Source organism: Pseudophryne corroboree, chromosome 2, assembly GCF_028390025.1.
Source record: "Pseudophryne corroboree isolate aPseCor3 chromosome 2, aPseCor3.hap2, whole genome shotgun sequence".
NCBI classification, from domain to species: Eukaryota; Metazoa; Chordata; class Amphibia; order Anura; family Myobatrachidae; genus Pseudophryne; species Pseudophryne corroboree.
In genome coordinates this window covers 1,009,700,878-1,009,717,658 of record NC_086445.1, presented here as the reverse complement: position 1 = coordinate 1,009,717,658, position 16,781 = coordinate 1,009,700,878, and the positions used below count along the sequence as shown (strand labels likewise).

At 46.5% G+C, this 16,781-nt stretch overlaps 1 protein-coding gene across 1 annotated transcript; it reads left to right on the top strand.

Moving 5' to 3' along the window:
- The first annotated feature begins 14,243 nt into the window (after positions 1–14,243).
- Positions 14,244–16,160, top strand: LOC135029432 (uncharacterized). The gene has a single exon (XM_063953845.1). The coding sequence runs from the start codon at positions 14,244–14,246 to the stop codon at positions 16,158–16,160; it is 1,917 nt and encodes a 638-aa protein (XP_063809915.1).
- Positions 16,161–16,781: the final 621 nt, after the last annotated feature.

The following is a 16,781-nucleotide window of genomic DNA, read 5'->3' as shown; positions in this document are numbered from 1 at the left end:
CAGGACAATATGTGTAATACAAAGTGCCGTTTCTAGCGGCGGGTGAGCCGTGCGACTGCTGCGGCACTTTTCCCTGTCCTGACTGCTCCCCCTCCTCCCTGTCATTGTGCTTCGCTCGGGAGACGGAGTTTTGTGGAATGACGCGTTTGCAGAGCAGAGTAGTATCACAGGGAGGAGGGGGAGCAAGCTGGCGTGCAGGGGAGCTGTCTTGCTGACGGGCGGAATGGCAGGCAGGCGGAATGGTCAATTGCTGGCTGTCCGTGGCCGGCTGTACACACCCCTGACAATGAGCATTACCCCTGGCAACTAGTATTACACACCCCTAGCAACTAGCATTACACACCCCTTGCAACTAGCATTACCCCTGGTAACTAGCATTACACACACCTGGCAACTAGCATTACCCCTGGCAACTAGCATTACAATACACATCCCTGGCAACTGGCATTACACATCCCTGGCAACTAGTATTACACACTCCCTGGCAACTAGCATTACACACCCCTTGCAACTAGCATTACCCCTGGTAACTAGCATTACACACACCTGGCAACTAGCATTACCCTTGGCAACTAGCATTACACACACCTGGCAACTAGCATTACCCCTGGCAACTAGCATTACACATCCCTGGCAACTAGTATTACACACCCCCTGGCAACTAGCATTACACCCAGCGCATGAAACCCCTGGCAACAAGCATGGCACCCAGTGCATGAAACCCCTGGCAACGAGTATGACACCCAGCACGTGAAACCCTTGGCAACGAGCAGGTAATTTAAAAGTTATTAGAAGCTTTACTGCAGGGCATAATGTATCACTGCCATTGCAATGTGTGGCATAATATGGTGCAGGGGGCATAATATGGTGCAAGGGGCATTACTGTGCGGGGCTTAATATGGTGGAATTCATTTTTTTCCCTGTGGTGGCTGAGGTCTGCTGGTGCAGGGTCAAATACTGGGGTGTAAGGGAGTCTTTCCTGTGAGGCCACGCCCACTATAGCGAGACCATGCCCATTTTAGTGAGGTCATGCCCCCTCACCGGTCGTGTTTTTTAATATATATGTGGGGCACATTTGTTTAAGTCAATGGGGGGGGGGGGGGGCAGCGCATATTTAAATCTTGCACTGGGAGCCACTTTGTCTAGAAACAGCCCTGGTAATACAGTCTGGAGGCAGAAATATTTATAACCTCACAGTGCTCTCCATAGAACTATAGAAACAGTAGATCTGCAGGACATATTATTGCCATGAATATTCACTAGCTAATGCAGTATTCCTTGTACATTCCATGTCGTCAGTTGTTTCATCACTTCAGCCGTAATTATTTTATAAGTGAGCATATTAGAATTAGTGCGATTAGCTAGAGAGTGAAATATTGATACCCGATAAATCCAAAATAAGAGAAAAACAATTTATCTGATAATGATAGATGTGCACATACGCTATGGGAAAAGGTCAAAGATATCCAGATGATTGAAAAATAATCTGTTTAAAAGACGTGTTCAGTAAAGAAAATAGTAACTCGGCAGGACATGTTTCCAATGTGCAGATTAATGGCTTTCTGGGTGGCAGGAGGGTGGTTCTGCCATAGTGATCTCATTATTGCTTCATACTGTACAGGGCTGATATAATCATGTGCAGCCTGTTGTAGAACCCACCTGTCAGACTGGCAATGCCTTCCGCTCAGGGTCGGACTGGCCCACTGGGGTACCAGGGAAACCACCGCTAGGCCCCACTGCCTGAGTGCCCACTCCTTCCTCAGGTTCCAGACTGTGCACTTGTATTATACATGGTAGATATGTTGCATTACACTGCACTAGACTATTGTGTATTTCAAGCCTCTGTTGAGGCTGACCACACCCCCTTGGTAGGCTGGTCACACCCTTAAGTATGGGCCCCTATCACTGCATCCCCCCGGTGGGCCCTTCATGCCCCAGTCCGACACTGCTTCCACTCATTCCTTCCTTGCAGCTTTCTGAGTTGCAAAAAGTGCAGACCGGCAAATTCTTCTTTGTGTGTTCCCCGCCTTGTCCCCATACCCTCCAGCTGGACCTTTTTGCCAGGTACATTACCTTTTTTTATGGTCTGTACCGATTTTTGGCTCTCCAAACTTCCATTGAAAGCATAGGAAAAGTACCCGTGGCCACGCCCCCTTTACACGTGGCCACGCCCCATTCCCTAATTTGTACTGATTTTTTTGTGTAAAATGTTGGAGAGTACGCTACGGGAGTGCATAGAGACGCTCCCATTGCAGTGTGTGGGGCATGTGCGCGTCTCACACACATGCTGCAAAATACGGGACTCGGCGGGCGTGCTGCGGCGGAGTCACGATTACCCATCTGTATAATACCCTGCTATAAGAGGTATTACGTCTGACACTGTGGCGTGCATGGGGTTATACAGGCAGATAATTATTATTATTTTTATTATTACCAGTTATTTATACAGCGCACACATATTCCGCAGCGCTTTACAGAGAGTATTTGGCCATTCACATTGGTCCCTGCCCCAGTGGAGCTTACAATCTATATTCCCTACCACCTGTACACACACACCTTCATACTAGGGTTAATTTTTGTTTGGATCCAGTTGACCTACCAGTATATTTTTGGATTGTGGGAGGAAATCATAGAACCCAGAGGAAACCCGCGCAAGTACGGAGAGAATATACAGACTCCACACAGGTAGAGCCATGGTGGGAATCGAACCCATGACCTCAGTGCTGTGAGGCAGTAATGCTTACCATTACACCATCCATAGTGCCCATAATCCCCAGCAACCTCGCCAACTGCGCGGGAAGTTAGGAGCAGGTCACTTGACCAGTGTCAGGTGGTGAGGCCAGCATCAGGCAGTCAGGACTGAGAGCTGTAGTGACCACTGTGAGAAAACAGGAGCTGCGCTCTGAGGTGCTGGGCGACAGGACGGCTGTGTACAAACAATGCAGCATGATGGAGGCCGGGACTTTGTGAGGTGGAGATTCCTGAGGCATCCAGTCGCATGGCAGGCTGCAGCTGACGAAGAGGTGGAGGCAGGGAGAGGGACCGAAGGACAGGCAGCTGTGAGAGACGGAGCCCCGGCAGCCATAATACAGCTGGAGTGAAGTCCTAAGTGTAGCCTCCCCTTGCAGCCCTACAGTCAAAAGAGGCGGATCGGAGGTGGGACCAGTGGCGGATCCAGGGGGGGGGGGGGCACTCGGGCCCGTGCCCCCCCTGTCATTTCTGGCCTCCGTCCCCGTTCTCCCCCTGCGCTCCCCCGTTCTCCCCCGGCGCCGCACAGGGAGATGACGGGCGCCCGCTGAGATTGTGTTACCAGCGGGCGCTCATCTCCCTGCACAGCGGCAGCCGGAGGCAGGAGCTCAGTACTGAGCTCCGGCTTCCGGCGCTGTCACTGTGCGCCGTGCGCTATGGGAGAGACGTCAGTCATGACGTCTCTCTCATAGTACTGACTGAGGAGCGGACGCCCAGGGAGGAGGAGGACTGCAGCGGCGCGGGAACGGGGCTCGGTAAGTATGTTTTTTTCTTCCTTAATGCAGCGGGGGCATCTCCTGGGGGCAAACTACGGGGGACATTACTACTGGGGGGGCATCAACAAGGGACATTACTACTGGGGGGGCAAACTACTAGGGGCATTATAACTGGGGGGCATCCACTGGGGGCATCACTACTGAGGGGTCATCTATTGGGGGCAGCTACTGGGGGACATTTTTACTGGGGGCCATCTACTGGGGGCATTACTACAGGGGGGGTCATCTATTGGGGCAAACTCGTAGGGGGCATTATTACTGGGGGGTCATCTATTGGGGGCAGCTACTGGGGCATTATTACTGGGGGGCATCTACTGGGGGCATTACTACTGGGGGGTCATCTATTGGGGGAAGCTACTGGGGGACATTTTTACTGGGGGGCATCTACTGGGGGCATTATTACTGGGGGGCATCTACTGGGGGCATTACTACTGGGAGGTCATCTATTGGGGGCAAACTCATAAAGGGCATTACTACTGGGGGCAAACTACTGGATGACATTATTACTGGGGGGCATCTACTGGGGGCAAACTGCTGGGGGACATTATTACTGGGGGGCATCTACTGGGGGACATTATTACTTGGGGGCATCTACTGGGGGCAAACTACTGGGGGACATTATTACTGGGGGGTATCTACTGGGGGCAAACTGCTGGGGGACATTATTACTGGGTGGCATCTACTGGGGGCAAACTACTGGGGGACAATTACTGGGGGCCAACTACAAAGGTGCCAACTACTGGCGGCGTAACTACAGGGTCATTACTACTGGCGGCTTAACTACAGGGTCCAAACTACTGGGGGCATTACTACTGAAGGCTAAGCTACAAGGGGGCATAACTACAGGGACTAAACTACAATTGGGCAAACTACAGGGGGGCATTACTACTGGTGGCTAAACTACTGGGGGCATTACCACTGGGAGGCTAAACTAAAGGGGGGGGTAAACTACTGGGGTCATGACTGCAGGGGAATTACCACTGGGGGCATAATGACTGGGGGCATTACTACAGGCAACATTACTACTGGGGGCAATACGGGCATTGCAAAAGGGGCACCACTACTTGGGGGTCTATATAAGGGGCACTACCAGTACAGTGGACATTGCATAATGAGCGCTACAACTGTGGGCATTGTATAAGAAGCGCCACCTCACATGCACCGAAGCCGCACGCAAATGTACTTCCATGGTGCCCCCCCTATCATTTTCTTCTGGATCCGCCCCTGGGTGGGACCCATCAGAAGTGACAGGTTGGAGGGCAGTGACAAGTAGAGTGGCTGTAGGAATGGCCATCGGCATGGTCCCCATCGATGGTTCTTCGATGGTAGAATACTATTATATGTTGCACCATGAATGTTTCTAACCATCAGCGGTTTGTACATGTGCAGAAGAGATGCGCATACAAGTGGGAGCAAAGGGAGGAGTGTAATAGAGTGCGAGAACCAGGAAGGGCAGGACAGTGGGGGTCATTCCGAGTTGATCGCTCGCTAGCAGTTTTTAGCAGCCGTGCAAACGCATAGTCGCCGCCCACGGGGGTGTGTATTTTCGCTTTGTAGGAGTGTGAATGCCTGTGCAGCTGAGCGCCTGCAAACACATTTTGTGCAAAACAAGACCAGCCCTGTAGTTACTTATCCTGTGCGATGATTGCTGCGATGAGTGACGTGGTAATGACATCAGATACCCGCCCAGCAAACGCCTGGCCACTCCTGCATTTTTCCAAACACTCCCAGAAAACGGTCAGTTGACACCCAGAAACTCCCACTTCCTGTCAATCTCCTTGCATTCGGCTGTGCGATTGGAATCGTCGCTAGAACCAGTGCAAAACCACAAAGGACTTTGTACCCGTATGACGTGTGCGTGCATGCGGTGCGTGCATGCGGTGCGTACGCATGCGCAGATTAGCCGCTTTTTTCACTGATCGCTACGCAGCGAACAACGGCAGCTAGCAATCAACTCGGAATGACCCCCTTTGTCCGAGTTCTCACGTATTTTTAAAATGACAATCAGTTATACGGCAATACAAGGTTGGTTTTGCTGTGTAACTGATTGCCGCTTTAAAAATACGTGAGCACTCGAAGTCCCGCACTTCCTGGTTCTCACAATCTACTACATTCCTCCCAGTATAGGTGTCCAAGCTGTGGGCAGGGCTGTGCTGCTGACTTACAGCTGAGCTCAGTCGGTTACAGTATGTCAGCAAGGCAGGCTATCCATTCCGGCACACTCACTGCATTATATAAGCCGGGGGTGTTTTGTTCATATGTTTGTAAATCCAGTCATCAGGACACAGAGATATGTGAGTTCACTGCTTTGCTGTTTATTCCATCACCAACTCCAGACACACTGCACACTGGACCACCCACTTCCCAGCATCCCCCTGGTCCCAGGGACCATCACTGAAGATTCAGGCTTACACATGTTAGTAAGGGAGTGTCTACAAATATTAAGCATTCTAATACACTAACATCACATCCTCTTTTCTTTAAAGATAAGCCCTGTACGCTTCAATGCAACAATTAACAACGTCATATTAAGAACATCATCTAACACGTTTCAATGAGTCTCTCAGGTCTGCGTATTTCCCTTTTGGGTCTTTCATACACAGTCTGTGTTTCATCGACCATGTTGGACATTTCTAGAATCGTGGTTTGTTCACCATTATGAGGATCATCATACATGTCAGATGAAGGGTATTCTTCAGTCATGTTGTCTTCACAGTGGTGCAAGTAGAAAGACTTTCTTAGTGGTACTAAGTGCCGAAAAATGGGCGTAGTCATGTGTTGTGAGGGGGCGTGACCACATGCTGCTAGTGGGAGTGGCTACATGACACTAGTGGTGTGGCCACACGACAGCCCCTTTTTGGGGGGGAATCTAGAGGCAAGGCTAAAAATATATATTAATGCCTCCAGTATAATAGAAATATATAGTGATACCTCCAGTATAATAGAAATATATAGTAATGCACCCAATTTAATAACAATATATAGTAATGCCTCCATTATAACAGGAAAATACAGCCACTGTCGCACTCCCAGTAACCCTGACAAAGTAGGAGGAGCTGTCATGCTGCCAAGCACCATGGTCTTGTTGCTTTTTGGCACATTATAATTGTGGTAATGGCAAAGTGTGTGGCAGGTGGTACTGCGTACCCGCTGCCAAATTCTTAAGGGTACTCCGTACCCACATACTTGCACCGCTGTGTCTTCATTATGGTTAGGTTGAGATCTTAAATCCACCCGATTTCTTCTTACTTCCGTTCCACGCTCTGTACGTATAGTATAAGATCTTGGTGCTACTTGTGCTTGCACAATACCTTTCTGCACCCAAATACCTTTCTCGTGATCTCTGAGACGGACTTGGTCACCCGATTTTAGATCAGATAAGCTTTTTGCTCGCCTGTCATGGAACAGTTTCTGTTTCGCCTGTTGACGTTCCTTACTCAGTCTGACCAACGCTGAGTTATGTGTATTAAGCAGTTCATCATGTATCGGGAGATTTGCTCTAATCCTCCTTCCCATCAGCATTTGTGCAGGAGAAAGTCTATTCTGTAAAGGTGTACTGCGGTAGATTAAAAGACTTTTGTAGAAATCTTCTTTACATTCTTGAGCTTTTTTCATAAGACTCTTTACAGTTTTTACTGAACTTTCCACCAACCCATTTGAGCGTGGATAGTGGGGACTTGACGTAGTATGGACAAATTCCCACTCATCAGCAAATTGTCTAAATTCAGCACTGGAAAACTGAGGACCATTGTCAGTGAACACTTCCATAGGAACACCATGCCTTGCAAAGATTGACTTCATGCAATTGATTACGGCTTTACTAGTAGTTGTATGTAGTGTCTTCACCTCAGGGTAGTTAGAGTAATAATCAGTCACAACAATGTACGTTTTCCCATTACTATCAAACAAATCTGCGCCAACTTTCTGGTACGGTCTCTCTGGCACTGCGTGAGGACTCAGTGGCTCGACTTGTTGTTTCGGCCTATACGTAAGACATAATTCTCATGTAGCTGTAGTCTGTGCTATGTCTTGGTTCATTCTTGGCCAATACATAACTTCACGCGCTCTCCGCTTACATTTTTCTTCTCCTAAGTGGCCTTCATGTATCTTGCACAGCATAGTTTTTCTTAGTCGTGCAGGTATGACAAACCTATTGCCTTTGTAAATAATACCATCAACAACTGTAAGGTCACTGCGGTACATCCAATAATCATGGATAGACAGCGGGCACGCATGTTTTTCTGCTGGCCAACCTTTCAGAATGATATCTTTCAACACTTTCATTGTGTCTCAGTTTCTTTCCTAATCTGTTCTTGTCTTGCAAGAGACACTGGTAGAGAAGCTACGATCAAATTAACATAGGCTTCTATCTCTTAATCCATCAGACTTTTGGAACCTTCACTTTTGTCAACAGCACGAGAAAGTGTATCAGCAATGTACATGTATTTGCCGGGACAGTACAGCAAGTGTACATCATATTTCTGTAGTCTGATAAGCATTCGTTGAATTCTCATGGGACAGTCATGTAATGATTTAGTCATGATAGCTACCAATGGCTTGTGGTCAGTTTCCACTGTAAATGTTTGACCATACACAAACTGATTAAATCGCTCACATGCATATGTGATCGCTAGAAGTTCTTTTTCTATCTGAGCATACCTTGTTTCGGCACTTGTCAGTGCTCTTGATGCATAGATTACTGGTTGCCATGTATCCTCATGTTCTTGTAACAGCACTCAGCCTAGGCCAAATTGCGAAGCATCTGCTGAAATTCTTATTCTTTTCGCAGGATCAAAGAATTTTAGCACTGGTTGCTCTGTAATGATCTGTTTAAAAGTTTTGCCAACTTTCTTCTTGTTCATGTGACCACATCCACTCGATATCTTTGTCCAACAACCATCTAAGAGAGGCTGTTCGTTCAGAGAGTTGAGAAATAAACTTTCCTAAGTAAGTAATCATTCCTAGGAATCTTCTGACGTCGTCTTTGTTGTTAGGACGTTCCATTTTCACTATGGCTGATATTTTCCTTGGGTACGATTTTACACCTTGATCCGAGACCACGTCGCCCATAAAGGTAAGTGTATTCACGCCAAATTCACATTTGTCCTTGTTTAGCTTTAGATTCACTTTCTTGACAAGTTCCATTATTTGTCTCAATCTAGAATCATGTTCTTCCTTTGTAGATCCCCAGACAATAATGTCATCCATCATTGTTTCAACACCTGGAATATGTTCAAAAATCATGTGTATCTTTTTGTGATATACTTCTGGAGCAGACAATATTCCATATGGTAGTCGAAGAAATCTGTATCAACCTTCTGGTGTATTAAATGTACAAAGCTTTGAGCTGGCCTCATCTAGCTTCATTTGCCAGAATCCTGAAGATGTGTCCAATTTACTGAACCATTTTGCTCCTGCAAATTGTGACATGATTTCATCTCTGGTTGGTAGTTTGAAATGTTCTCATTTAATAGCTTTGTTTAAATCTCTGTGGTCTAGACATATTCTGAGTTGTCCATTTTTCTTTTCAACAATTACTAAGGAGCTTACCCATTCAGTAGGCTCATCAACTTTCTGTATCACACCCAAGGCTTCCATGCGATTTAACTCTTGTTTCAGTTTTTCTCTCAGCGCAAACGGCACTTTTCTACAGGGGTGTATCACTGAAGAAACTTGCGTGTCTATATTTATTTTATGCTCTCCAGGCAAACAACCTAGACCTTCAAACAAGTCTCTGTATTCTGTAAACATCGATTTGCAGTCATCTTCTACTTGTGATGTCACCATAAAAACTTTATTTAGCAAGCTTAGTTTCTCATAGGAACTTAATCCTAGAATCGGTTGCACATTTTTATCCACAATCAGTAGAGATGTTTTAAACTGTTGTCCCTTATATTTCAGTGTCACTAAGCATGTACCTTTCACAGGAATTTCCTCCCCAGTGTACCCTGTAACTTTCACTTTGGCCGGATGAATTTTAGGTTTTACTCTAAAAGTCTTATAGTCTTGAAACAATATTAAATTCACCTGCGCGCCAGTATCAAGCTTAAAGGGAATGACAATCTCGTTCACAGTTAAAGGGACAATCCATTCTTTCTTATCTGCACTGCAAAGTTCAATGCAATCCACAAAGAATTCCTCTTTTTGTTTAACAGCATGCACATTGGTTGTTTCACTTTTCATTTTACAGCATTTGGCAAAGTGATTAAGTCTACCACATTTCATGCAGGTTTTACCATAAGCCGGGCACATTTTAGGATTGTGAGCATTTCAACATCTACTACACATTTCCTTATTAGACTGTGGCTTAGACTGCTTCATTCTTGAGAATGGAGGTTTGCTTGGCTCTGTTTTCTGCACTACATGTACATCAGCTTCCTTGTGTAACATTTTGGCTTGAAATCTAGTAATTTCTGCAGATCTACACATAGTCACTGCCTTGTCTAGTGTTAGGTCTTGCTCTCTCAGCAGTCTCTCTCTGAGTCCATTATCAGGTATTCCACAGACAATACGATCTCTAATCAGTGAATCCTTTAAATCACCAAACTCACAGGTTTTACTGAGTGATTGTAGCTCTGTAACATACTGATCAAATCCATCTACAGACTTCTGATCACATGTGAAAAACGTATATCTTTTATATGTCACATTTTTCCTTGGCACAAAGTAATCTTCAAACTTTTGCATTATAGAAGATAGCACCATATTCTGCCCCTCATCAAACTGAAAACTATTATAAATGTCCAGCACATCCTCTCCTATCACATGGAGGAAAATGGATGCCTTCGTTTTGTCAGCCTCAGTATCAGCTCCACATGCAGCAAGATATATATTAAACCTTTGCTTAAATCTTTTCCAGTTTTCAGACAAGTTACCAGACATCAGCATGCCGGTTGGAGGAGCTAGTTTATCCATGGTTACTCACTGTTTGAAGAAAGGCAGGCTTTGCAGACACTGAGTATCACAGCCTTACAGACTTCTGCAAGATTCTTTCACACTCTGAGACCACTAGCAGTCCAAGTTAAACTTCTTCTGACACCATGTTTTGTTCATATGTTTGTAAATCCAGTCACCAGGACACAGAGACATGTTAGTTCACTGCTGTGCTGTTTTATTCCATCACCAACTCCAGACACACTGCACACTGGACCACCCACTTCCCAGCACCCCCCTGGTCCCAGGGACCATCACTGAAGATTCAGGCTTACATGTTAGTAAGGGAGTGTCTACAAATATTAAGCATTCTAATAAACTAACATCACAGGGGGGAGGGGCATGTCTGCTTACAGACAGCTGACCTCAGCCTACCAAGTCAGCAAGGTCAGCCAGCCCATCCAGGCACAATCGCTGTGTGTACCGCATGTGTAGGTAAGCCGGGGCATCACAGAGCTGCTAGAATAGCGGAAAGCCTTGTAGCCTTGCACAGCAGCTGCAGCACTGCGTCTTCAAGAATTTTTTCTAAAAAAAATAACTTTGATCTGCAGCTACCATCGATGGTGGGAAACCATCTATGTCCCTACCATCGATGATAAACTAGTTGCCATTGGTTGGCAACCATCAATGGTTCTAACCATCAGTGGACGATGATAACTGACAGGACTTCAACCTAACATCCTGAATGTAAGGGAGAAAGGTCTGCTTAAAAGGAGTCCTTTGAAATATAATGAAACTGCGAAGTGAATAAAAAGGGTTTTATACTCTTCACAAACAGTTTCCCGTTTCTGGACCGTTGTTATTAAGCGGTGCATAAGCAGAGAACTCAGCTGTACATTGGTGGATTATCCAGTCAATACAGCCTAAGCTACAGTGTAACTTTAGTCTGGCCATAAGCAGTCTGTCACAGTGACAGTAATGTAACATAGTAACATAGTAAATGAGGTTGAAAAAAGACAAGTTGTCCATCGAGTTCAACCTTTATATATTGTCCCTATACTGTTCCCTATATAACCGTAGCTTAACCCATAATTACTCAACTGTAGTCCGTTTATTGTCAAGTTGTCAACTAGAATGCTTAGTTTTCCTAAATAAATTTTCTAGAATACATGACTCAATTGAGACAGTTTATCGTCTAGTTGACAAGTAGATTCCTTAGTTTTCTTTAAAAAAAATTTTTCTAAGTTACAAACAATGAGAAGTTATATCCTTGGATATCTTTTTCAGTTAGAAGTTTGTCCAACCCGTTTTTTGTAAAGTATTAACCGAGTCCACCATTACTACCTTCTCTGACAAAGAATTCCATATCCTTACTGCCCTTACTGTGAAGAACCCCCTCCTTCGCTGGGTACAAAATATCCTCTCCTCTAACCTCAGAGGGTGTCCGCGTGTCCTGTGTAGAGATCTCTCAATAAACCGATCTCCTGCTAGCTGTATTGTCCTTGTATTGTATTGTATATTTATAAATATTTATAATGTACCCTCTTAGACACCTCTTTTCTAGTGTAAACATACCTAACCTAGAAAGCCTTTCCTCATAATCCAGTACCTCTAATCCCTTGATCAATTTTGTGGCTCACCTCTGCACTGTTTCAAGCTCTAAGATATCCTTTCTATAATGCGGTGCGCAGAATTGTACACAATATTCAAGATGTGGTCATACCAATTATTTATATAATGGCAGCATTACGCTTTCATCCCTTGTCTCAATTCCCCGTTTTATGCATGCTAACACCTTATTTGTTTTTGCTGTTGCAGTTTGACATTGTGTACTGCTACTAAGTCTATAATCGATGACGATGAGCACCCCCAAATCTTTTTCTAAAACCGTTTCCCCTAACTTCTCCCCATTTAATTTGTAGGTTGCATGATTATTTTTAGCCTCAAAGCGCAAGACTTTAAATTTGTCACTCTTATTGAGCATGGCTGCATTGCAAGCAGGGAGCGAGAGGCCTGTCTAGGCACACCTGCGCCTCAGCCCGCCGCCGAACATACATGGATGCTCCCGTTCAAAGTGAATGGGGTGCATGCACGCCTACGACGCACATGCGTCCCATTCGTTCCCGGCAGTGCGCCTGGCAACACCGATTAGCGTGGCTACATCTGTATATTAAACCTCATTCTCCATTTGGCTGCCCAAACTTCCAGTTTAAATAAGTTGTTTTGTAGGGACTCTGAATCCTTATCTGAGTTGATTACCCTACATAGCTTGGTATCATCTGCAAAAATTGACACTGTGCTTTCAAGTTCTGTTCCTAGGTCATTAATAAATTGAACAGTAATGGCCCCAGTACTGACCCTTGAGGTATTCCACTGAATACAGTGGCCCAGTTGGAGTACAGTACATCCCATTAACCACAACTGGCTGTTCCCTGTTATCCAGCCAGTTACTTATCCAAGTACAAATAGTGGGGCAGATGTATTAACCTGGAGAAAGCATAAGGAAGTGATAAACCAGTGATATGTGCAAGGTGATAAAGGCACCAGCCAATCAGATCATACTGTTAATTTACATATTGGAGCTGATTGGCTGGTGCCTTTATCACCTTGCACATATCACTGGTTTATCACTTCCTTATGCCTTCTCCAGGTTAATACATCTGCCCCATAGGGGGTAATTAAGATCTGATCGCTGCGTTTTTGCACAGCAGACTATCAGGTCATAACAGCGCATGTATATGCGCCGCAATGTGCACGCGCATCGGACATCACCAACGGGGATCGCTGGTCAACGATGGGGTGGTGCAAAATATCCATTTGCACGGGGGTTCGCAAGGTGATTGACAGGAGGAAGCCGTTTGTGGGTGGTAACTGACCGTTTACTGGGAGTGTTCGGGAAAATTCAGGCGTGTCCAAGCTTTTTCAGGGAGGGTGTCTGACGTCAGCTCCGGCCCCGATCAGCCTGATGTGATCGCACTGTAGGAGTAAATCCTGGGCAGCGCACAGACTGCACACACAGAATTTTAGCAGCTCGGCGTACACATGCGATCGCACACTTGCACGGCGAAAATACACTCCCACTGTAGGCGGCAACCATCTGAACGCAGGACTGCAAAAAACGCAGCCCAGCGATCGGACCTGAATTATCCCCATAGATTCCTTTAGAACAGTGTAATGTTACTTTAACATTCATTAGTGAATCTTCCCGGGACAATAGGAACTTATAACAGCTACTAATTCCGTTTCTTTCAAGATATTGCTTCCTGCTTATTACATGGAAAAAAGAACCATCGAGTTCTAGAGACCATGGGCCAAATGTAATAGAGTGAGAGTTTCAGAAAGTGAGAGATTTGGTAAGGTTTTTCAGGGTTTTTTTAAAGTGCCAATCATTTACACTGCAAAACAAGGTTGATCTTGCTGTGTAATTTATTGACACTTTAAAAAAACTGCAAAACCGTCCCAAATCTCTCACTTTTTATAACTCTCACTCTATTACATTTGGCCCCATAAGTTTTATTATGGTAATTTATACCCCAGCATAAAATAGTATATTTAATGTGGCTTGGTTTCTAAAAAGAGACTTACTGTTTGTAAATTGTTGACAGTAAACAAAAGTTTATGGTGCAAAAGTCATGTTCTAAGTTGTAGGTAAAACAGAGAGTGTGCAATTCTAGGAACTAAGAAAGTTGTGTGGTTATTTTCACATTCTAAAATTGGAAAAGTCTAGCCCAGAATCTATTGAAGTATTCCGACATAATAAAATTTGCCATTATTTTTTTCAGTGTGTAGGCTGTTTGGGACCACCTGCCTCTCTGCTGTGTGTGTGGAAAGGAAGAATCACCAGGAATGCAGAAATCGTGCATACAGTTTTACCTGACAGATAAACACCCAAGTCTCAGCGCCCCTGCCTATCCTGCATATTACCTGACAGATAAACCCCCAGGTGTTCGCTCCCCTGCCTATCCTGCATATTACCTGGCAGATAAACCCCCAAGTCTTGGCACGCCTGCCTATCCTCCATATTACCTGACAGATAAACCCCCAGGTGTCGGCGCCTCTGCCTATCCTGCATATTACCTGACAGATAAACCCTCAAGTCTCAGCGCCCCTGCCTATCCTGCATTTTACCTGACAGATAAACCCCCAAGTCTCAGCGCCCCTGCCTTTCCTGCATATTACCTGACAGATAAACCCCCAGGTCTCTGCGCCCCTGCCTATCCTGCATATTACCTGACAGATAAACCCTCAAGTCTCTGCGCCCCTGCCTATCCTGCATATTACCTGACAGATAAACCCTCAAGTCTCAGCGCCCCTGCCTATCCTGCATATTACCTGACAGATAAACCCCCAGGTGTCAGCACCTCTGCCTATCCTGCATATTACCTGACAGATAAACCCCCAAGTCTCAGCGCCCCTGCCTATCCTGCATATTACCTGACAGATAAACCCCCAGGTGTCAGCACCTCTGCCTATCCTGCATATTACCTGACAGATAAACCCTCAAGTCTCAGCGCCCCTGCCTATCCTGCATTTTACCTGACAGATAAACCCCCAAGTCTCAGCGCCCCTGCCTATCCTGCATATTACCTGACAGATAAACCCCCAGGTCTCTGCGCCCCTGCCTATCCTGCATATTACCTGACAGATAAACCCCCAGGTGTCAGCACCTCTGCCTATCCTGCATATTACCTGACAGATAAACCCCCAGGTCTCAGCGCCCCTGCCTATCCTGCATATTACCTGACAGATAAACCCCCAGGTCTCTGCGCCCCTGCCTATCCTGCATATTACCTGACAGATAAACCCCCAGGTCTCTGCGCCCCTGCCTATCCTGCATATTACCTGACAGATAAACCCCCAAGTCTCAGCGCCCCTGCCTATCCTGCATATTACCTGACAGATAAACCCCCAGGTGTCAGCACCTCTGCCTATCCTGCATATTACCTGACAGATAAACCCTCAAGTCTCTGCGCCCGTGCCTATCCTGCATATTACCTGACAGATAACCCCCCAGGTCTCTGCGCCCCTGCCTATCCTGCATATTACCTGACAGATAAACCCCCAGGTCTCTGCGCCCCTGCCTATCCTGCATATTACCTGACAGATAAACCCCCAGGTCTCAGCGCCCCTGCCTATCCTGCATATTACCTGACAGATAAACCCTCAAGTCTCAGCGCCCCTGCCTATCCTGCATATTACCTGACAGATAAACCCCCAGGTCTCTGCGCCCCTGCCTATCCTGCATATTACCTGACAGATAAACCCCCAGGTGTCAGCACCTCTGCCTATCCTGCATATTACCTGACAGATAAACCCCCAGGTCTCAGCGCCCCTGCCTATCCTGCATATTACCTGACAGATAAACCCCCAGGTCTCTGCGCCCCTGCCTATCCTGCATATTACCTGACAGATAAACCCCCAGGTCTCTGCGCCCCTGCCTATCCTGCATATTACCTGACAGATAAACCCCCAGGTCTCAGCGCCCCTGCCTATCCTGCATATTACCTGACAGATAAACCCTCAAGTCTCAGCGCCCCTGCCTATCCTGCATATTACCTGACAGATAAACCCCCAGGTCTCTGCGCCCCTGCCTATCCTGCATTTTACCTGACAGATAAACCCTCAAGTCTCTGCGCCCCTGCCTATCCTGCATATTACCTGACAGATAAACCCCCAGGTGTTGGCGCCCCTGCCTATCCTGCATTTTACCTGACAGAGAAACCCCCAGGTCTCAGCGCCCCTGCCCCTGCCTATCCTCCATAGTACCTAACACAGAAACCCCCAGGTCTCAGCTCTCCTGCCTATCCTGCATATTACCTGACACAGACACCCCCAGGTGTTCGCTCCCCTGCCTATCCTGCATATTACCTGGCAGATAAACCCCCAAGTCTTGGCACGCCTGCCTATCCTCCATATTACCTGACAGATAAACCCCCAGGTGTCGGCGCCTCTGCCTATCCTGCATATTACCTGACAGATAAACCCCCAGGTGTCGGCGACCCTGCCTATCCTACATATTGCCTGACAGATAAACCCCCAAGTCTTGGCACGCCTGCCTATCCTCCATATTACCTGACAGATAAACCCCCAGGTGTCGGCGCCTCTGCCTATCCTGCATATTACCTGACCGATAAACCCCCAGGTGTCGGCGACCCTGCCTATCCTACATATTGCCTGACAGATAAACCCCCAAGTCTTGGCACGCCTGCCTATCCTCCATATTACCTGACAGATAAACCCCCAGGTGTCGGCGCCTCTGCCTATCCTGCATATTACCTGACAGATAAACCCCCAGGTGTCGGCGACCCTGCCTATCCTACATATTGCCTGACAGATAAACCCCCAAGTCTTGGCACGCCTGCCTATCCTCCATATTACCTGACA

What these genes read in the sequence shown, in the direction of transcription:
- LOC135029432 (XM_063953845.1), top strand. Translation starts at nt 14,244, where the DNA reads ATGCAGAAATCGTGCATACAGTTTTACCTGACAGATAAACACCCAAGT.